General features: G+C 44.0%; 1 protein-coding gene across 4 annotated transcripts in view; it reads left to right on the top strand.

Moving 5' to 3' along the window:
* LOC311266825 (zinc finger protein 521-like) overlaps positions 1 to 22,326 on the top strand; it is a 90,750-nt gene that overhangs the window by 33,750 nt on the left and 34,674 nt on the right. For 3 of the 4 annotated variants that reach the window (XM_084369412.1, XM_084369414.1, XM_084369411.1), the window contains 3 exons: positions 6,915 to 10,414; positions 10,589 to 10,673; positions 11,050 to 11,082. In XM_084369412.1, the coding sequence (XP_084225538.1) occupies positions 6,915 to 10,414; positions 10,589 to 10,673; positions 11,050 to 11,082 (3,618 nt within the window). The remainder of the gene's footprint in view (positions 1 to 6,914; positions 10,415 to 10,588; positions 10,674 to 11,049; positions 11,083 to 22,326) is intronic. The other variant, XM_084369413.1, reaches the window with a different exon arrangement.

Below are 22,326 nucleotides of genomic sequence, written 5' to 3'. Positions count from 1 at the left end.
CAAGACAGCCACGCTACGGACTTTATGTAGTTTAGGAGAGGAAATTCAAACTCTGTATTTTAATGTTATGAAGAATTAATGAAGAAATATTACAAATTCAGAAATATTTATTTTTTTCCTAACTGAATAAACAAGCTGTTCTCAGAGGAAAAAAAGGTCCCCAGAAACACTGTTTGAAGCTCGAAAGGTGGCAGGGTCCGCCAAATATAAAGTATGAAATTGTGTTGTCCTTTAAAGTCAGTTTGTTTATTCAGTCATGAAAACAAAGAGAGTTTGTTTATTTAGATTGTTAAGGCATACAAAAATCAGTCAATAAAGATCTTCCTCTACTGATTACATTTTTTCCCCAAAAAACTACATACTGCGCCTTTAAGTGTCTGCTCAAATGAAATGATAATTATATTTGTAAAGCAGTTAAAAATGCGTCTGACAGCATCTTTAAAGGTCTGTTCATCCATATCTGACATTCACATGATGTGTTAAAGTGCATTTGTGACCTCAGTGACCTCAATGTGTTATTATACAGAGGATAAGAGGTGTGTTTCTGTACCACCAAACACTGCAAATATGGATTCTTACATGAGTCCAATTTTCACAGGAAGAAAGGAGGCACAAATATCCAACATTACAATTGATTGGCATCATTAGTACGTATTTCCGTTTGGTGTGAACACATCAGTGTAGCAGGGGCACGTCTCAGCGATAAGTGATGGAATTCCACTCTTCGTCGTGTCGTGCTATCACGAGTAGAAAAAGCCTATAGTAAAGGATGACTGGCCGCCCTACTTTTCCTCCTCTGGCCTTCCATTTGTCTAACTTTCCTGGGACGCCACTGGGGCACTGTGATTTCTGGGACAGTGACCAAGTGCTCCTGTCTGAGCTGGGGGACGTGGGTAATGTGGACAAAGTAGTTGACAGTTTGCCGCTTCCCCATGGTTGAGAGACAGAGCCATGAGGGCCAGAATAATGGACACCCAGACCACAGAGTCAGGACAGCGCTTGATGTTCCAGCTCTTTGTGTCAGGCCCTGTGTGAAAAAATCCCCATTGACTGCAGTTTGGTGGAGGATTGGCTGGGGGTGCGTTTCTCTTCCAAGAAATGTGTGTACATGTTGTTAGGCCAGAGTAACTCGCGGCTACGGCACCGCTGAAGCCCCGGGAAGTGAATCCGTATTTCATGTACAGTTTTTCTACCTCGTTCAGTAAAAGATAGCATCCTTGTTCGCTGCTGCTGCTGCTGCTGCTCCAGTCGTCTCGCACAACCCCTCCTTCGCATCCTGTAGCATAGTGGATTTGATTGATCTGTAGCAAGGGGGGGCAGGGACCTGACATTTCTCAGTGATGTGTAAAAAACATATTGTGTTTGCTAAGAAAAAAAAAAAAGGGGGAGAAGAGAGAGAGACAGGCTGAGTATACACACAACACACACCCACACACGCATAGACAAAACTACGAATGTGAGGTTGAGTGTCTAATAGTAAATAGCAGCTCCTTTAAATACCTCCGCTTGTGCTTATTTGTGTGTGTTAATCAGCTTCACGGTGCAAAAAGCCACATCTAGCCACCTGGCACTTTTGTTGACAGCCACTGGGAATTATCAGTGTTTCATTTTGACTGGATTTGATGTCTTAAAACAGGGATGTAGCAGGACTACTGTGAGTAAAGCCCAGCACTGGGCCTCTTCCAATAGCTCTGTGTCCTCTGAGCTGTTCGGTCCTGAATCAACTGAGTGATTTGTTCATCTGACTGGAATTAGTCCCAAAAAAAAATCGACCACCCCCCCTCTCTCCCTCTCTCTCTCAGTCAGGGAGATTGGAGTCCTAGCTAATGTAAAAATTTCGCTCAGCACCTCCTCTATTAGATCTTAAGTGGTTGTGTCACAAACAGGGCCGTACATGATAGTGCGCTGTTCAGACACACATTGCTATTTGGGCATCAGAACAGGAAAAGCGTTGAGATGACACATGCATTGTCTCATGGGAGAGGCTCACTACTTTTCCCAGTAACTGTAAAAAGATCCCCTCTCTGAATATGAAGTGGGGTCACGGTGTTACATCAGACAAGTTGTCAGCTTTTTGTTTATTCATTGAATCCCCAATCCCCAATGTGCCACAAATACACTCACACAAACACATCTCTTATGACAACCACTACGTACAGATCTCTGGTACAACACACAGGAAGATAAGGTTTGGCGGCTGAAAGCACGGCCATGCTTTGCTTCACTGGAATGGCTTTTGAACAAAGTGTAGCTTGCTGTAGAAGCGGCAGATGACTGATAGCGAAAACACTTTTCTGATAAGATAAGGTCCTGGACCTGGATAAGAGTTTGGCTTCCTAAATAGAAGAGATGTACTCTGTTGCTGTTAGGCAGTGATAAGCCATCTTGAATGGCTTCCAGGACCTCAGACACAAAGGTCCGGGCGCCAGCAGCGAGTTATTCCCAAACCACGGCCCCTGAAAGGTTTCAAGAGGGAGTATTACTGGATTAAAAACAATAGAATGACAAATGCCTGTTTAGTTCGCACTGTGTTAAAAAGTGAGCTTTGTCCAAGTTTTTCTGTGATGAAAAGTAACTCGGTCTTTAATTCTGTAAGCAAAAGTTTATGAATTTTTGCACTTTTCAAAATATTGTTTACGAGGTGCCTCACGATGCCAGAAAAAAAAAAGAATCAGATTCGAAACAGCCGTCAATGCAATTATAGTTTCGAACTAAATGAACAGAATTAAATTCTGCATATATTTTTTGTGGCATTTTTATTTGAAGACATTATTTGAAATTGGCAAGACAGATGTGTGTCTGTGAAAGTAACAGAATACCTTTGCTGAACACTGTGCACAAAGATTTTTATGGTATTGGCAAGAGGCCATTTCTGTTTTAAGGGTTTAACACTGCCATATATAAAAAACAAACAGCCTAGCATTTAACAGGAGAACTAATTATACCTTGTTGTCTGTCTCTTTCATTTTTGCATGTATGCATGATAGGCATTAAAGCATGATGTAGTTTTAGAGAGACATTTTAATTAGAAGAGAAAGAGAACTGAATCTTTTATGCCCAAACGAACAAAACAACCAAACTGTCTTTGTTTTCACGACCGAATGAACTGAATAAACAACAAAATGTCATACTGACTTACTTTGTTTATATTTGGCGGACCGCGCCACCTTTCTAGCTCCACACAGTGGTCTGGGGATCTTATTCTCCTCTGAGAACAGCTTGTTTGTTCTGAAAAATATAGATATTTCCGAGTTTGTATTATTATTCATATTGAAAACATTTAAATTCTGAGTTTGAATTTCTTCTCCAAAACTACATAGTGCCCCTTTAAGGTTTTCTCTAATCCTTTGTCAGAGAAATTATTCTCAACAAAACCAAACTCTTGCATTCATTTTTTGTTGCAAACTTTTTGCATATAACTATCTATAACCAGCCATAAATATAGTGAATTCAATTGTAATAATTCTTATGCATATTATCTAGCATTCAAAATTTAGAGACAATATTTGCCACCATATGTGTTCTACTCCAAAGGGAAATAATGTCATCAAGTAAATTAATGACTTCCTCTTCTACAGATATATTTATATATCTCGCTAATTCTCAAATACATTAATTGCACAAACTAAAACACTCTTCAGGGGATTTGAAAGCTGTGCTGCTGTGTACAGAATCGGCAAACCTACCTGTTCTCAGCATTAAGGATCTTATTTGAACAGGAGTATTTACTCTGGGAAAGGGTGCTATAAATGAACATAGAGGAAGTGGTGCACAAAGAGTAGTTCAGACTGGCTTGGAGGAAACTAAGACCTGCGTGTGAAGGGGGAATTTTTAGTGGTTAGTTTTGCAGTACAAGAAAAAAGACATTTTTATAGAGCTGTTTCAAATGTCTTTATCAACCTTACATACATGGATTTCTTGAATTTGTCAAGCTCTGTTTTCAATTCTTTCAAAAGTCTTCATACTGCAGTTTATCTTCCCAGTTGGATTAAATATTGCTATGGCACATTTTATGCCATTCCCTATAGAAGCAGTCCAAATGAGGTTGTTTTGTTCCATATAGGAGACATTTAAAAGAGAAAGAGGGAGGGGGTAGGGACAGAACTCCCAGAGAGGGACAGGCCTTAAGATGGAGGTCTTCCTCCCAGGACGTGACAGGCTGTTGGCTGGAGGATGCTCAGGAAGGCCTTGGCAGACCAACAAAGACAGCCCTTCAGCTGCAGGGTGTAGTTTTTCAGGCCCCAGCATCCCCTTTGGCAGCAGCACAGAGAGTGCTGGCGTGCACAGGCCCCCGGCCCGAGAGACAGGGAAGTAAGGCCCGTTCTTTTATTTACTCAGGCTGCTGCTGAGGCCTGGGCATTTCTTGTCTGGGTGAAGAAGGAAAAAAAAACAAGTCTCTCTCTCTCTCTTTCCTCTTGAGGTCTCCTGAGGAAGATTGCTCTTTCATCTACAGTTGTTCACACACTTGTTTCGGCCATTGGGCCCGTAGCTCTGTATTCTATGTGTGCATGTATTTCTGCACATGTATATATGTTTGTTACTGTGAGTGTGTGCGCAGTGTGTGCACGCTTGCTCTTTTGTGTGTGGTGTGTGTGTGCGAGAAAAACTGTAGTAAGTCTCACTATGTGGGATAATTGTACCCGCCATGTACAGTTTCAACTTTAGAAGCCGTAAAACAGATGTGATCTTTCTTTTTTCTTTTTGAATCAGACGTTTTGACAGCCATTACAATAAGACAAAGGATTTACTGACAGCAGCAGGAACATATTTAACATATTTAATTCATATTCGTACGCTGATACCTTGAGTTTAGGTTCTAAACAGACAAAAGGGAAAGGAATGAATTACAAAATTACAGTGCAATAGTAACATTATGGCATTTTCTATGAAGCTTCTGTAATATTTCTCAAACCTACTGTTAACACAGCTATTTGCTCATCTAAACATTCTGCTAGTTGAACTCAAACAATGTCTGCGACTCCCACATGTCCCCCACAGATACGATTTTATGTATGTGTGTTATTGGAGTAAAGGCACTAAATAAATAATGTACATCAAGTAAACAAACCCAAAAAAAAAAACGGAGTGAGGTTGTCCTGGCAGCTCAGTAATGTCTCAAGGCAAAGACATCCTCATTTAAGACCGTAGAATTTAATTTAGCCTTTGTATACAGGCCCATTTATTTGTTTGTTTTATACTATTGTCTCGAAGCCAATATGTTTGACTGTAAGGCATTGGCTGGGGTCATTCTTCTTGCACTGTCTTCTCCTCCTATACCCTGAGAGGCAGTGTAAGAGAGGGCAGATCCGCCCCCTCTGTGGAGGAGGGCATAGCACTGAGTCACCCATCCTCCCTCAAACCAGAGAGAGAGAGAGAGAAAAAACATTGAGACATGTATGAGATAAAGCAAGTAAATCAAGCAAGGTTTGCTCCTTGAGTGAGATGTGTGTGCAGAGTGGGCGCCTTGCCAGGGGTGGGAGGTTTCCGGGAGGGCCACGGTGTGGAGGTGGGCTCTCAATGTGCCGCTTTCAGCAGTTTGGAGGGGCAAGGGAATGGCCTCCGACCCCATCTGTTTCCTGAAGATAGGCCTGATGGGGGTAAGTGCTCAGAGAGGGCATGATATCCTGACAAAGGGCAGATCTCCCAGCAAAAACAACAGAAAGGGGGAGAGAGAGAGAGACTTAGATTTGTCAGCTGAAGGGGAGTACAGAGGTTGGATCCTGGAAAGAGCTCGTGCTTTTCCTTCGTCCCTCTCATAAATCTTTGCAGTTTCCTCTTGTTTTTCCCATTCCAAGTTTTGGCCTTTTGACACAGTTTTTTTTCTTCTGAAGGGGTTGGGATTACGTTGTTTTATTTAGGTAAGGAAGTTCACAGCACTTAGAATTCGGCAGCGGGAAGAAGTGGCCTGTAACCTTTTGAACTCGTGGAAAGTGGTGCTCTGTGTTTTCCATTCATATCACCGTACAGTGAACCAGTGGAAAGGAATGTCGGCAAAGAAGCGGCTTGAATAGGGACTCATGAAAGTTATTGTAAAAAGAATGGTGCTCCCTGGTCATTCTCTGCACCTGCTTGTCCTTGAGTGAGACAGTTAGCCACTCGCTTGTCTTCCCATTTCCGTTTCCCTATCCCCTCCTTGCCCCCCCCCCCTTACATCAGCACATGGCACATTCATCCATCCAGTATCAGTTGCCTTACGGCTTAGTGCAAACCACACAGATAAATATGATAATAATACATATTCTATAATCTGATATGAATTGAGTGATGTTCTGAAAGGCCCATGTTTCATGAAAATCATCTATTTTGCAGTGAGGGTTCCTAAAGGCTATGCATAGCCGTGGTCTAAATTGCATATTTAATCTTCTCCTTCACTCCTGAGAAAAGCTTTTCCCTGTTTTTTTTCTCTCTCTCTTGTCTTAAGGTCATTTCAAGGGCTCTTGTTTTTTAAAAATATTCTAGTAATTGTTCAGGAATAATAGAAATGTTTTAATTTACCTCATGCCGGGCTTACATTCTAAAGTACACAAATTGTCTTGTGTTGGCTTTAAATGTCAGAGAGATTGTGTTTTGAGTCACAGTGGGCTAAGCCATTACATGGCCACATACAAGGTTAATTGTAGTAAAAGTATTTCCACTCATTCTCTTCCCTAATTATACTTAAAATTGCATATTTAAATGTAACTTTCCAGATAACACCTAAGGAGAGGTATTGTTTCGACTGAAGAAAAAAATGTCCAAGTTGAAAAGTATTCTAAGTTCAAACACCACAATGTTATAATTACAAAGAGAAATAACACCATGGTGGCCCACCTTTTTTATTCAAAAGAGTGAGACAAATGAGTTGCTAATACATTCGTACAGAACACCTCTCTAATTCACTCTCTCCTTTCTTTTCCCTCTTTGTTCCTCTGCAGACGGTGCTGATCTTGAGGATGACCCATCGTGTTCTTGGCCAGCATCATCTCCCTCCAGTAAGGACCAGACTTCTCCAGGACACTGCGAGGACTATGATTTTGGCGAGGAGGAAGGGGGCCCTGGGCTGCCATACCCATGCCAGTTCTGTGACAAGTCCTTCAGCCGCTTAAGCTTCCTCAAGCGTCACGAACAGAGCCACGGCGATAAACTCCCTTTCAGCTGTACCTTCTGCAGCCGCCTGTTTAAGCACAAGCGCAGCCGAGATCGTCACGTGAAGCTACACACCGGTGATAAGAAGTACCATTGCGGAGAGTGTGACTCTGCTTTCTCCCGCAGTGATCACCTCAAAATCCACATGAAAACTCACGCCTCTAACAAACCCCACAAGTGCCCTGTGTGCCGCCGAGGCTTCCTTTCCTCCAGCTCACTCCACGGCCACATGCAAGTACACGAAAGGGGCAAAGATGGCAGCAGCTCAAGCCTTTCTAGAGGTGATGAGTGGAAAGTGAAAGAAACTCGCAAATGCAGCCGTTGTGAGGAGGGCTTTGATGTCCCAGAGGACCTCCAGAGGCACATTGCGGAGTGCCACCCTGAATGCTCACCATCTGAGGATGGAGGCCTGGGTGCCACCCTGCAGTGCATCTACTGCCATGAGCCCTTCAGTGATGAGGGCACCCTGCTGACTCACATTGACCAGGCCCACAGCCGAGACAGGAAGGGCCACAACTGTGCTATCTGCTCCGAGCACTTTCTGTCTGTTGAGGACCTCTATGCTCACATGGACATCCACCAGCTCCCTGAATCAAGTAACCACAGCAACAGCCCTTCCTTGCTAACTGTAGGCTACACCTCTGTCTCTAGCACCACTCCTGACTCCAACCTTTCTGTCGATAGCTCCACGATGGTGGAGACGGCGCCACCTGTGCCCAAGACAAGGGGTAGGAGAAAGAGGGCTGCTCAGAACGCATCAGACATTGGAGGACGTTCCTCTAAACAGCCCAAGGTCTCCTACAGTTGCATTTATTGCAACAAGCAAGTTTTCTCCAGTTTGGCTGTACTTCAAATTCACCTGCGAACCATGCATCTGGACAAGCCAGAGCAGGCTCATACTTGCCAGTTCTGTTTGGAGGTTCTGCCCTCTTTACTTAATCTAAATGAACATCTCAAGCAGGTCCACAATGCAGAAGACCACGCTGCCCTGTTAGCTAGCTTGCCTGATGCCCTTCTTCAGTGTAACTTCTGCCCTGAGGTGTTGAGTGACCTCAACGCCCTCCAAGAACACATTCGCTGCTCCCACGGCTTCCCCAGTCCGGTGGCCAAGGAGAGCAATGCCTTCTTCTGCCCCCAATGCTTCATGGGGTTCTTGACGGAGGCTACCTTGGAGGAGCATGTCCGTCAGACTCACTGTGATGGGGGAAGCCTGCGCTTCGACTCCCCCTTGGCTGTAACTCCCAAGGAGTCTATAGTAGAGGTGTACTCCTGTTCATATTGCACCAACTCCCCCATATTCAACAGTGTTCTGAAGCTCAACAAGCACATCAAGGAGAATCACAAGAACATTCCACTGGCACTGAACTACATAAACAATGGAAAGAAATCGCTGCGCACTCTCAGCCCCTCTTCTCCGATATCTGTGGAACAAACTGCCATGCTGAAACAAGGTGGCTCACGCAATACCAGTGAGTTCATCTGTAACCAGTGTGGAGCCAAGTACACCAGCTTAGACCTTTTCCAGACTCACTTAAAGACTCATCTGGATGGTCTACAGCCTCAACTCACCTGCCCACAGTGCAACAAAGAGTTCCCCAACCAGGAGTCCCTGCTGAAGCATGTGACAATTCACTTTACTATTACCTCCACTTACTACATCTGTGAGAGCTGTGACAAGCAGTTCACCTCAGTGGATGACCTGCAGAAGCACCTTCTCGACATGCATACCTTCGTGTTCTTTCGCTGCACTCTGTGTCAGGAGGTTTTTGACTCTAAAGTGTCTACCCAGCTACACTTGGCTGTAAAGCACAGCAACGAGAAAAAGGTATACCGCTGCACCTCCTGCAACTGGGACTTCAGGCATGAGACTGACCTACAGCTACATGTCAAACACAGCCATCTGGAAAACCAGGGCCGTGCCCACCGCTGTATTTTCTGTGGGGAGTCCTTTGGCACGGAGGTGGAGCTGCAGTGCCACATCACCACCCACAGCAAGAAGTACAACTGTCGCTTCTGCAGTAAGGCCTTCCATGCCATCGTCCTTTTGGAGAAGCATTTGAGGGAGAAACACTGTGTGTTTGATGGAAAAACACAGAACTGTGGTGCTAACGGCTCTGCTATGAGTGTTGGGGATGGCCAGCCTAAAGAAGATGCTGAGCTACAAAGTCTCATAACTAACAGCCATGGTCCAGTGGCACCAGGAGGAACGGTGGTGGAGTCCCACAACAGCCATGATGGAAGTGAGGAGGAGGTGGACACTGCAGACCCCATGTTTGGGTGTGACATCTGTGGGGCATCTTACACCATGGATTCCCTCCTTACTAACCACCAGTTGAGGGACCACAATATACGCCCAGGTGAGAGTGCCCTGGTAAAACGGAAAGCTGAAATGATCAAGGGCAACCACAAGTGCAATGTCTGCTCCCGTACCTTCTTCTCTGAGCCCGGGCTGAGGGAACATATGCAGACCCACCTTGGGCCTGTCAAACACTATATGTGTCCCATCTGTGGGGAGCGCTTCCCTTCCTTGCTCACCCTGACTGAGCACAAGGTCACCCATAGCAAGAGTCTGGACACAGGCAGCTGCCGCATTTGTAAGATGCCACTGCAGAGTGAAGAGGACTTCCTGGAGCACTGCCAGATGCACCCTGACCTGAGGAACTCCCTGACAGGTTTCCGCTGTGTGGTGTGCATGCAGACAGTCACCTCCACATTGGAGCTCAAGATCCATGGTACCTTCCACATGCAAAAGACAGGAATGTCCAGCAACCAACCAATGGTCCGCAACAACATGAACTCTCACAACCAGCAGCAACACCACATCCAAAAACCTTTCAAGTGCGCCTCTTGTCTGAAAGATTTCAGGTCAAAACAAGAACTGGTGAAACTGGACATCAACGGATTGCCTTACGGACTCTGTGCATCCTGCGTGACAGTAGCTGGCTCTAAGAGCTCCAGCCCAACAGTGAATGGAGGACGGCAACAGCAGCAGCAGGGTGGAGCAATCACTCCAGCAACTACAGCCGCATGGATCCAGGGGGAAAGTCTCAGCCCTGGAGATGGGAAAGGCAAAGCCGTCTCTTCATCCTCTTCATCTTCTTCAACATCCTCATCGCATGCTGCCAAGACACGATGCTCCAGCTGTAATGTGAAGTTTGAGTCTGAAGCAGAGTTGCAAAACCATGTCCAGACAGTGCATCGGGAACAGGCTGGGGACAGCAACAGCGGGCAGCTCAAGACCCCCCAGGTGTCCCCCATGCCGAGAGCCAGTCCCTCACAAACTGAAGAGGTATTATTAATTAGTGTTGTATTGAATGAAGTTCAATAGTTCATGCTGAGGTTCACAAATTGTTCTGCATTGCTTTGATACATTGGTGAAAGCAAAGTGATTTCTAGTTTGTAATGATATTTTTTATTCAAAGCTGACTTTAATAATCCTCTTTCCTCTTGGTCTTATTTATAGAAGAAGACATACCAGTGCATCAAATGTCAGATGGTGTTCTACAGTGAATGGGACATTCAAGTTCATGTGGCCAACCACATGCTGGGTAGGAGATAACTCTTTTTGTTTCATTCATTATGCTCTCTGTTGCACTCCTGGAACAAAGTCATAAAAAACAGTGCTTGTGTAATATCTATGTAAATATGTTTTTCTACATTTCCCAAAGTATTTCTACGATGTAGCATAGATTTAATCAATGTGGCTTTTGGTGTGTGATTTCAATTTTAGAGGGAGTTATATTGTGTGTCCGCCATCGATACAATATACAAAGCATTAAGGAAAATTCACCAAATTTCACAACAAGTATTTGATAATTTTGAAAAAATTTCAGACGTAGTCTTTTCATACTTTTTTACAGGTGAATCAAATACTAAAGACTGATGTGATATATGTAATAAAATATTTGACCCTGTCTCATTCAGGCTCACAAGTATCTGGATCACATCACCAAATAGGTGGAATTATTTTAATATTTTGACCATTGACTGCATCCCCAGTGTTGTGCATTTATAAACCCATCATCTTCATTTCCCCATGCATGTGAATGGTATAATATAGTTCGTGTGCATGCTTGTGGAGCACAATCTCTCCACTTCAAACCACTCTGTATGAAGGTAGTTTGAAGTAGTGGAAACAACAAGATTATTTAAATATTAAAATCCCAAAACAGATTTAATTCAAACTGTTTAAAATTCCAAATATAATTCCACAGTTTTTTTAAACGAAAAATCTCCACATTGCTACTGTATATTATTTTGTTTGTTTGTTTATTGTGCCTTTTCACTTAAGTCTGTTCAGATGACTAAGATCTGAACGCAACATTTGATAAAATACTTTCATGCTCCCTGTATTTAATGACGTCAAATCAACTGAAAAAATGGATATTTGATTTTGTTACACTGTGTATGGCAAATTTATTCCAAATTCTCATTTTCTTTCACAAGATCCCTAAACAAAGAGTGCTGGTGTAAGACTAACCTCCACAAAATGTCTTTACTTTTGGTCGTCATTTGTATGCAGGCAGAATAATTTGTAGAGAACAGACAATTGGAAAACAGGTTTTCTTGCCTGCAGTAAGTAGGCGTCTGAATTCCGGTCTCACGTTCCTTTATTCATTCATTTATTCAGCTCGTTTGGCGGCTCTTTCATTACACTGCATTATCTGTTGTCTTCAGTGGGAGAGAGACTCATTGATCTGGAACCAAACCGCCTCTCTGTTTGGGACACGCTTCTAGGCGCAGGTGAATTTAAACACAGTGGGCAATTCTATCAGGACCGGTAGGCAATTCTATCAGGGACCCACTGTTTGTGCATAAACAATCAGAAGCATGTGATTTGTGATTTTGATGCTTCGGTGTATTTGCAAAGGAGAGAGACGAGCTCAGAGTGTGTAGGTGTGTATTTTGTATTCATCTTTGCGATCTGCTCACCCACTATTCTACTGGGGGTGCCTAATACAGTACCATGCCAGCATTAGTCCTTTCTCTCGCAAAGGCAGGCACGGAGCACACTGGGAGGGTAGAAAACAAACCCCCCTACTGGTTATTTTATGTCTGTCAGGCGCACAAGCACACAGTTCCCCCATAATAGTGGAATTCAGACAGCTTAAGATAACAGGAGGATAGGTGATTGGGTTATTGTCTGATGTCTTACTTCTCTGATATGCCATTGCTTTGTATTCAACATGATCACGGGTTTCATCAGACTCCTCAAAAGGGTTTCTGTTAGATGCATTTGTTTTGTGCTCTCTGAAATATGGAGAAAACAAAACCCGTCGTAATGAAAATTTGGTGGAAAGATGAGGTTGTGACAAAAAGGAAACTGAATCGAATAAACAGAAATAATGAAAATATGTTTAGCTGGAGGGGAATAAAGAAAAACATGTGCACCGGGTTAGTCGTGTTGATCTTATCTTTTTATATAGCTTTTCAAGACTTGGCCGTGTTATCGTAGAATGGGGTTAAATTCAATCCAGCCGGCCTGTAATCACTGCGAAGCCAATTTGGGCCAAAAACACAGAAAAAAAATACTCATTTGGAAAAGCTCTAAATACCTTCTCTTCTGAAAAAAGGGACACTTTCTCCTTTTAATGGCCATCTGCACAGGAGAGGGGAAACAGGGGGCTGGGGTCATCTCCGCTCAGCTGTCAGCGTTATTAGCGTAGGTAATGGAGCAGACGCTGGATTCATAGGGGTGTTGTTTTCATCCATGCCCCGCTCCATGGTGTCAGTTCACACTGATAACTCTATATATAGTGATGTGCCGTGACATAACCATAGTGCTAAGTGTATGGAACAACAAAACCTGAGCCTGTCTCACCCAGACAAGTTCATATTAGCTGCCTTTGTAATACAATAGTCTCACTAAACCATGTGCACTCAGCCTTCACCCACACCTCCTCCCAAGTGCTCGTGGATGCCTCTTCTGTAAGACTGCCAGCACATTTTGATGCATGGATATTACAGATGATGACGGTCCTGCTTCAGACATAAAGCGCAGCTCTGGTGCCCAGCTACTCAACATTTACTATGATAATAGAGGTAAATGAAAAGGAAGGAGGTGGCAGTGGGTGCAGACGGGTGTGTAGCAGACCAGCCCCAGCCAAGCCTGTGAACGGCCCCACGTGTTTTAAGATGGAGGCCGCAGCCTGCTAGGGCCCAGATGGATCAGTACACATTTGCTGTACAGCTGGTCGCTCTGTTTGGGGACCTGGTGTGATACTCCTATGGAGAAAAAAATGATATCGCCACCATCCAAGGAGCAATTTAATAGCAGGCCAGAAGACAGCTGGCCACTCTTTAGTTTAGAGTTTTTTTGGCATGGCTCACTTACAGAATTGAGGGTGTCCGATTTTTCTCCAGAGACACACAGATTTATACAGCTTTCAGCTGCTGCAGTCACTATCAAATCTTTTTATTTCTATTTTTCTTTCAGATTAGAAAACAAATCTGCCCATCAGTCCAATTTGCCATCTTGATGTCTGCAGTAATTGCGTTGGAAAATGTATTTAAAATCACAGTGCTTTTCACAAAGTCGTCTGTCTTTTTTAAGAGGACCTTTGAAGGTCTTTCATTGACACAAAAGACTGTTTGGTTTTATCAGCATGCCATCATGCCACCCCATTGCTTCACTTTGACCCCACTGTAAACTATGACATTTGGAGCCTCATGGGGGGCACGTTTGGCCCATTTATCGCACTGTTTCAAATGTCCCTGTGTGGATTTTCAGAGCCCTGACATGTTTTGAAGCAGAGGCTCTGTCTTAAAGGGGTTTTAAAGGTGAAAAGGGTTTTTGCTTTTCTGTTATATCTGCTCTCAATCCAATTCTCCTCTCACTCCTGTCCATTCCAAGCAGCTACTGCCAAGGTGGCAGAGCTCAGAAGGACAATTGTAAACAAACAAACCAAACCACATCCCCGAAAAGTGTTTTTGGGGTCACCTCTACGGATTTTTTGGGCTGGTGACAGCACTGAGCTTCAAGCCAAGTCAGGGAGGAGCCTTCGCTCACAGAGAGGAGCCGGTGGCCCGGTCGGCCCAGGCAGAGGGGGGCACTGGAGGGGTGGAAAGGTTCGGGGGCGGAGAGGGAAAGGCACATTTGCTGTACAGCTGGCCGCTCTGTGTGAAGCAGGCACTGTGGGCCGTTACAGAGCTAGAGAGGAGAGGGAGTGAGAGGCCTTTAGCTCTCCTCTAGTTTCTCCTCCTCCTCTCTGTTCTCTCTTTCCCCCTCTGTGTGTCCACTATCTCTTCGTTTCCCTCTCACTATCTAGCTCCCACATTTTCATATTAACCCCGCTCCAACCTGGCAAAACACACTGCATTGGCTGTTAGTGGGGAACAAACAGGAGGCACACTGTAACAGTATTTGAAAGCATTGTTTTGTTTCTTGCTAAGGGCCGCAAATTATCCCCGACACATATCCTCTTGTCTTTGGCCCCTTGAGCAACTTGGCCAGTGTATGCTGATTACATGGTCTCCATCACTGTCTCTGCCCTGGTGGCAACACATTCGCTACTAAATTAAGTGCCTTTTTTTACTCTCCTCTTGCATAAACAGAATATTTTATTTTTTATTCTTTGTTTCTTTTCCTATAATCCTCTTTGATTAGGTGTGTCTGATGGTGTTCCCTCACTTTCTGGGACTCATTCATAGAGCACATACACATGTAATCTGCTAACAAACATGGCCAAACACTCCTCATTTGACTCCTAGGGGGCTGGATCAGAGTCAGAACTCAATAGACAACACGGCACAGGAACAGGATCAATCTTATGAAATAAATAAGAGAACAGGCTTGGACCAGCTAGTGGAAACAAAGGAAACCATGCGTGCCCTATACTGAGTGTGATATCTGCCTGCTTTTATTAATTGGTGATTAATAACGCCTCTCTGTTCGTTAACGCAGTCACCTCCCGTGCAGCCAAGTGTGTTGCTGCTAATATGCAATTATGCGCACCTTACTGCTCGTTACATTATACCTCTCCCTGACTAATGTGGCGTCCATGAGGAGAATAGAAAACAGAGTGAGCTGCAAAAAAAAAAAAAAAAAAAAAAAAAAAAGCTATCAATAAGATTCTCACATTCGCTGTGTTACCTACCTTTCTGGATGGAAAACAACACACAAAAAAAAGAAGTTTCTTACAAATTCCTGGATGTAACCAGGAGACTGCATTAAAAGTTTTACAGCATTGCAGAGACTGTTTTGCTCTTCCTGGTGTTTTTGTTGTAAAGCAGAGGTAATTGACATCACCATGGGGATGCTCTGTTGCTAGGCCAGACAAGCTCAGTCTGATGTGGTCCTTATCTATTGATTTTCCTGACATTTCCCCGCACTTCACAGACTAGGCCAACATGTGAGAAAATGTCTGATGCTCTCAGTTCATACAGCCTGTTTGTACAAACTCGGAGCGAACACTCGCTGGCCCTTACTGCATTGCAATTGGTAGGTTGATGTCACCATGGTGAATTGGGTTGAATTCTCTAAGCGACTGGTCGAAAATGTGCTCATTTGTTGAGTTGATAAATTAAAAACTAAATGCAATAATACAGATTTGCAAAATCCTTCACATTTTCTTTGAATTTGAAGACATCATCTAATGACGGGTTCATTGCTTTAGAAATCCTCCCATGCAGGTCTAGAGCTGAATAAATGTAGGCTCTTCCTGTGCTTCTAGCTATGTTTTATTGATATACAGGAGGGATGTCTCCTTTAGAGTGTTAATGCCAACCCTTGTTCTGAAGTGAAGCCCATAAATACTAGATGATCAGAATTAACCTCTGCATTACTCCACCTCCCCATGGTCTCCGAGATGTCACCAAGGCCGTAGGTGCATGCGCACCCCTGGTCTGATGGGGTTGCTTAGCAGTCTGACTGGAGGGGGGCTTATGGGAGAAGTGCAAACAGACAGTCCTGCCTTAGTAAAGGTCAGAGCTGCAACCTACACCTCTCAAATCCCAGCCTGGCCCTGATGGGACCCGGGTTCCAAGCGTGCCTAGAGATGCTTGCGGTAAGGGAGAAATTGCAGCGAGAGTGAAGTTGGACTGCATTGCTTTTAGAGGCTGTCAGCACCAATAGTGGTGTGACAGATCTGATCTAACTTTGTGTAGTGGCTCTTACTTGGTGTGGTTTCGGAATGACATACACGCTGGGACAGCAGTAGCTGTCATATGCTACTGAATGGGCGAGAGTTTCGATGATGTTCTTGAAATTGTTGTTATGTACGCTTCATAGGCGGAGAGAGGTTTAAGAATACAAAAAACCCAGAGTGAAACCCAAAAAGTTTGAGCTCTCTTTATAGAGCACAATGGTGGTTTTTGCAAAGTACCATGTAACGAATGACTATCCTCATCGAACTTTGGCTGTGTGAATGGCAGACAGGGGAGGAGAGGGGAGGGGGATAGGGTTCTGAAAGGCCCCCCAGCGTCAAAGCCTTAATAATCATGTGAGCAGCGCTGGACTTCATTACCCTCCTGTTCGACAGGCCGAGTGCCAGCCTGGATTGCTGGCTGGCTGTGGCAAGGTCAACGGCGGAGGAAAAACCAGTTACTGTGTTACTCTGGAGCGGAATGGAGAGGGGCGGCCATCTGTCAGCTCAGGCCTGCCATACCCGCAGAGCAAATGGACACGGGCGGCCAGAGGAGAGGCCACAGACACCCATAGAGCTAAACCCAGTGAGCATAACACGGAGGCATGGACGAGGATCCAGCCAAAGAGCTGGGCCTTGATACCACTAAAACACATATATACACACACATTGCGGAGGAGATAAGGCTATCTCCAAGAAATTTGGCAGCAGGTTGTGTGTGTTTATGCATGTTTGTTTTTAGTGTCAGCGCACTATTGGGCCCCTACTGTTTTAAGTCCAGATGGCAAACCATTTGATAAAAAGTTGATAAAAGTTTTGCTTTGCTTGCCAATGTTAAATGTTTTAATAATAGCGTTCCTTTATTAGACGAACTCCTGAGGAATCCCGGTGCAGGAAAATATTATCACCGCCTTTGGACCACATTTTACATGTGTTTCCTCCTCACGACAGTACAAACAACCCCTCCGCTCTCTTTCATATCAGACTCTTGTTTTAGTGTTTCACCTTGCTGGCTGTTTGTCGGCGTCTGAGTCGCACCGACCCTCTCTGCGAGGACCTTTACGATGCCCTCTGGCCAAAGTGGAAGAACCCTGTGGAATGTTCCAAAGCTCTCTAATAGGTTTCAGGTGCTGCGGGCCACCGGCCAGCCCCCCACCATCACCCCACTCTGTGTGTCTTGTGTGATAGGACTCCCTGCTCAACAGTCAAAGCACCGCCATTTCTCCTCTAAAAGGGAGAGGGCAGAGCTACGAAATGGATACCTGTTATTGTTTACTGCAAAATCTTTCTGATACTCGGTTATTTACTCTTTCTTTGGTGCACTTTGAGCCTAGTGCGTCTTCTCTAACAGGTCAAATAAAAGTGCAGCCGTTCTCTCTCGCACATGTGGTTGAAGTTGAGGCACAATTTGCATCTCAGCACAGCTCAAGTTCCTCCTTGTTTTCCCTCCGACCCCCCCGGCTCGAGCGTCAACGCGCTCCGGAAAACAGGGAGATGGTCCTGGGCGATTCCCCTCCCCACATTAATGGAAATCACACAGGAACTCCCTGGATGAAAGCTTTATTAGTTATTAAGGTTTAATGTTGATATCAGTGCTTATATGTTTACTGGAGTGCACGGTGCTGCTGATGTGGAATTGTCAGTGAGGTGCAGATTTAGTAAGGAATTAGTGTACACCCAGGATTTAATTAAGGGGATCTATTTCCATCTTGTTAGAAAGAGATAATGTGAGTACTGCATGCATCATAGGTTACCATATTAAATGCTGCTTCCTGTAACGGCATTATATCCACTGCAGCAGCGCTTGTAGATTATAGAAAGGAAACAACATTATAGATCAGGCTGGAAGAATTGTAGCGTAAACACAAAGCTTTAAGCACATAATCTCTCACTTCTTTTTGACATTTTTGAATTTTAAATAGTACTTAAAAAGTGCATTTCTTCCGTGCCTGTGCGCGTCTTTCCATGTGCAAACACACGTGATGCTCATCGGAGGTAAAAACGCTCGCACACTCGCACTTTTTTCACACGTCTCGTTCCATTTCCAGCTCGACAGCGGAGTGTGAACACCGAAGCGACATGGCCTCTTTGTCTCTCCATTTGTCCCACCGCTGCCTAGAGACGTAAACCTTAAGCCACTCACTCTCTGATTAATCTTTAACATTTATAATTACTAATTAAGTTAGTAAGAGACTTTTAATGTAGTCCTCCTTCAATGGGGAGCAGAGAGGACAACAGATCATTAGCTTCAATAATGAACGCGGATGAGACAGATAATGGCCTATGATAGGTGAATACTGACAGTTATATTAAATGAGGCGCTTATATGGGAAATGCTGTGAGCAAGTGGCTCTGGGTGGATTCAAAGGCACGAGGAGACGATGTAGTGAAGTGCTCCAGTAATTCCAGAAAGGCCTTAAAGCATGAAGAGGAAGTTTGAACTAATTAAAACATATATCCGTAATGTCTGTAGCGGCATGCAGTATGTATCGTATAATGTATGTCTGCGGTGGTAATTGCGTCAACCCGGGTTTCAAGTACAGATTTTATTTATTCATTCACACTGGTTTTCATTGAGTTTTTGGTCTCCCTAATGTCTTCGGTGTATCTCATTATCACATTATTACATTAGTGTCTGCATTATCCTGGTGGCTGTAAGTTGCTGCCCATTAAAAGAGTCATTTCATCTCCGTTTTCTTTTTTCTTTTTCTTTTTTTTTTTTGTACCTTAACGACGGTGCTACTCTGGCACATTCCGCGAGCCTCTCCCACTTTGGGGAAGGTGCTTATGCCATAATGATTATTATCATTAAGAAGATATTAATGTGCTTAGTGTTTGCGACCCAGCTGCTCATCATGGCCTGAGCTCCCCGCCGGCGAGGGGGAAGAGAGCTGCTGCCAAAACGGACAGTGCACGCAGGCCACCGCCCACCTGTCCAGAGGTTTCAGGGTTAGTGGAGGTCACACCTACCTTCCTCCCCGCCCTCTGCTGAAGTGGAGGAGGGATGGCTCGGAACATAAAATTGGAGGAGATGAATTATTGTGCTGAAGAGCGCTAGTCAATGAGTTCAACGTGCTCATATACATTATCAGCACGCATATTAATTATAGTTAGTTACGTTACTCTGCTGTGAAGGGAAATGTATGTTCTCCCTGCAGAGATCCAACCACATAATTATTCATTGAATTTCAATCTCGCTATTATTCAAACCAAACTAGATTTTTTGCATTAAAGACTTTGGTAAATAAGTTGTTAGATTTCTTAATTGACTGAATGAAAAATCCTGTGTTACAGTGGCAGGATGTTGGGTGATGACTCCTGTTTTTCCACACAGATATAGACGGCGTGGGGATGATTTCAGCCTGGCTCAGCCTCCTCTAGTCTCTCAGTTTCAAATTGCTGCTTCATTAGGGCTTGGAAAAGAAACCCATGGTTACATTTAATCAAACGAATCGGTATGGCAGACCCACATAATCAATCACAATCCTTATCCAATATGCTACATTCTGTAACTACCAAGCTGGCTTGGAGAAAAGTCAATTACGGCCCCTCTCTCTGCTCCTCTGCCGGCTTTGCTGTGATATTATACTGTTGCTGCAGTTGTTTTCATTATGCAAACATGGGCCGTCTCGCACATACAGCCTCTTCCTATTCATACGGTCATATCCTATTTCTCCTTTTCATACTGCTTGTTCTTGTATGATACATGGGCTGAGGGTTTGTTGGGGAGTATGCTGTGCCATATCTGGAATAATCAAATTAACTATTAATGATTTTTGCTCTCAAACTAACACTTGTGTTACGCAGTGGGCTGCAGTCAGTGATGTTTCGTATTTCATATGTTTCGTGTCCATGCGGATCTGTTCTCACTGTCTCCCTCTGTATGAAACCGTTTACAGTTTGTTTCTGTACACTTTCTCACCCCGTATCCCCGAGTACATTCATGCGCATGCAAACATGCACACGCTGCACGCTAAGGAATCACATACTGTACACACACTCAATCCATCAATCCTTTTTTTTTTCGCCTCGCCTTGTGTGTTCTTTCTACTGACGTCTTTCACTTCGACGCTCAGCCTCGCGCGCAATCAACGCGCTCCACATAGCACACACGAGCGGGGAAGCGCACACACGCACGCACACACAAGGTAGCTAGGTTGGTGGGGGCCATGGCTGCAGCTCTTCTGCGCAGTCCCAGAGTGGCTCCCGGGGCTCGGCTGCCAGTTGTTTGCCAGCGTCTCCGGGTGGAATTCATTCAAATTAAAGCGGTGGAATGAGGCCCGAGTCCCAGAATGCCTCGTCCCTCTCCTTCATCAGCATTCCGCCGATGAGAGTAATTAAAGCAGAAATTAATTCTGCTGTAAGCAGAGGAGCCACAGAATAACTGATATTAGAGGCTGGATGATGAATGCTTGGCATCAAGGGAGGTCTCAGGGGAGGAAGGGGAAATTCACAGATCTCTTTTTCTTTCTTTCTTTCTTTCTTTCTTTCTTGCTTGCTTTCTTTCTTTCTTTCTTTCTCTTTCACCTTTTCTATGATTCCACTTTCCCTATCTTTTCCTCTGTTTCACCACTCCTCCTGTTTTTATGTCTTTGGTTTATTTTGTTTACAGTCCTCTCGTGCTACGTTTCTCTCTGTGTGTCTGCTTACCACTTGCCCCTTCTCTTCTTTACATGTCTTCCATCCTCTGTAACAACGTTTGTCCTTCTGTGACGCCTAAAAATTGCCACCAAGAGCGAAAGCCATTGGTTTTAAGCATGACTGAAGACATCGCCACTAAGCCTCCCTTGCTCAGTAACAGTTTTTCACATTCTGTCAGCACTGGCGCTCTCATTTTCAGTCAACAGGCATATTAGAGTGTACTGATGCTGCAAATGCTAGAGCTTTGTTGTATGTCAACAGAAGCAAAAATGGAGAGAGCTTCCAGGTAAATTCTTTAATACTAGGGCTTTTCTATTAAGTGTCTGTATGAAAACATATAAATCAAGGTAATTGTTAATCAGAATGTGAGCAATAATAATTGAATTAGACTGTGTACATAGAGTGGCTTGGAGCTAAACACTGTGTATTGTTTCCAAGACAAGCTGCCTTTCTTTTTCTCAGGCATAGTTTGAGACCGAACCTTGAAGCTCTCCAGATGATGTGATATTCTACCCAGGATGATTCAATGATCCCCCACGTCCCCTGACACTTTATTTTTGGAATAGCACATCTTTAGCAGGAGCAGTCACAAGACTAAAAGACAAACAACTGAACTCATGAAACACTGAGGGTGGATGAGGCTGTCAGCGAGCCTGTTTTCCTCTCTTAGAATCAAATGGAATTGAACAAAGGTTAGCTCTATGGGGCTTTATGGTAATGTGATATACGATGCTGCCATGGAATTTGCCAATGCATGTCTTAGCACTGTCTGACTCCGAGGAGGGAGTGAATGGTAATTACGCTGACCTCTGCCCCTCCCTCTCTTATTCTGCCCTCTGGGTAAAAAGCCTGAGGAGGTAATAAACAATAGATAGATTTGTCTTGTTTGTATTGCAGCTGCCGCACTCTTAATGACACATGAGATTGGTCTTTATTTTGAAAATAATGCATGCCCAGATTTGCAGGTATTGCATTTTTAATTGGTTTGTTCAAGAATATCTCAGTCAGATGTAAATGAACGGGAGCTCAACCTGAGACTGTTATTAAGAATTTAGCAGGCCGGCATTGGAGTTGAAACGCAGACTGAATGACTAGAAACAATAAAGGGCCCAAATGCAGATGAAAAACCAAACCAACCTCAGACCTGTTGATGAGGCCAGGATGGAAGGCTGGAAAGCAGAAGGGAGATTTATTGGTACCCAAAAGTCATACTTTACCCAAGCGTCAGTATTTGACAAACGGGAATGAGACTCAACAATCAGCTATCTCACAAATTGGGCCTTTTATATCAGATATTTTAAGACTAAAATTTTCTTGAAAAGCCAGTAAAGAAAAAAGGAAATTTTCAGCAACATATATTTACGTCAGTGCTGGGCAATATACTGTATCAATATTATTTTGTTATCGTGATATGAGACTCTAAAGCTTCTTAGATTTTGGATATGTCATTAGTGTTATCTTTTCCTGGTTTTAAAGG

This window comes from Pagrus pagrus (assembly GCF_965226575.1).
Source record: "Pagrus pagrus genome assembly, chromosome: 12".
Lineage (NCBI taxonomy): Eukaryota > Metazoa > Chordata > Actinopteri > Spariformes > Sparidae > Pagrus > Pagrus pagrus.
This window is presented reverse-complemented; position numbering and strand designations above follow the sequence as displayed.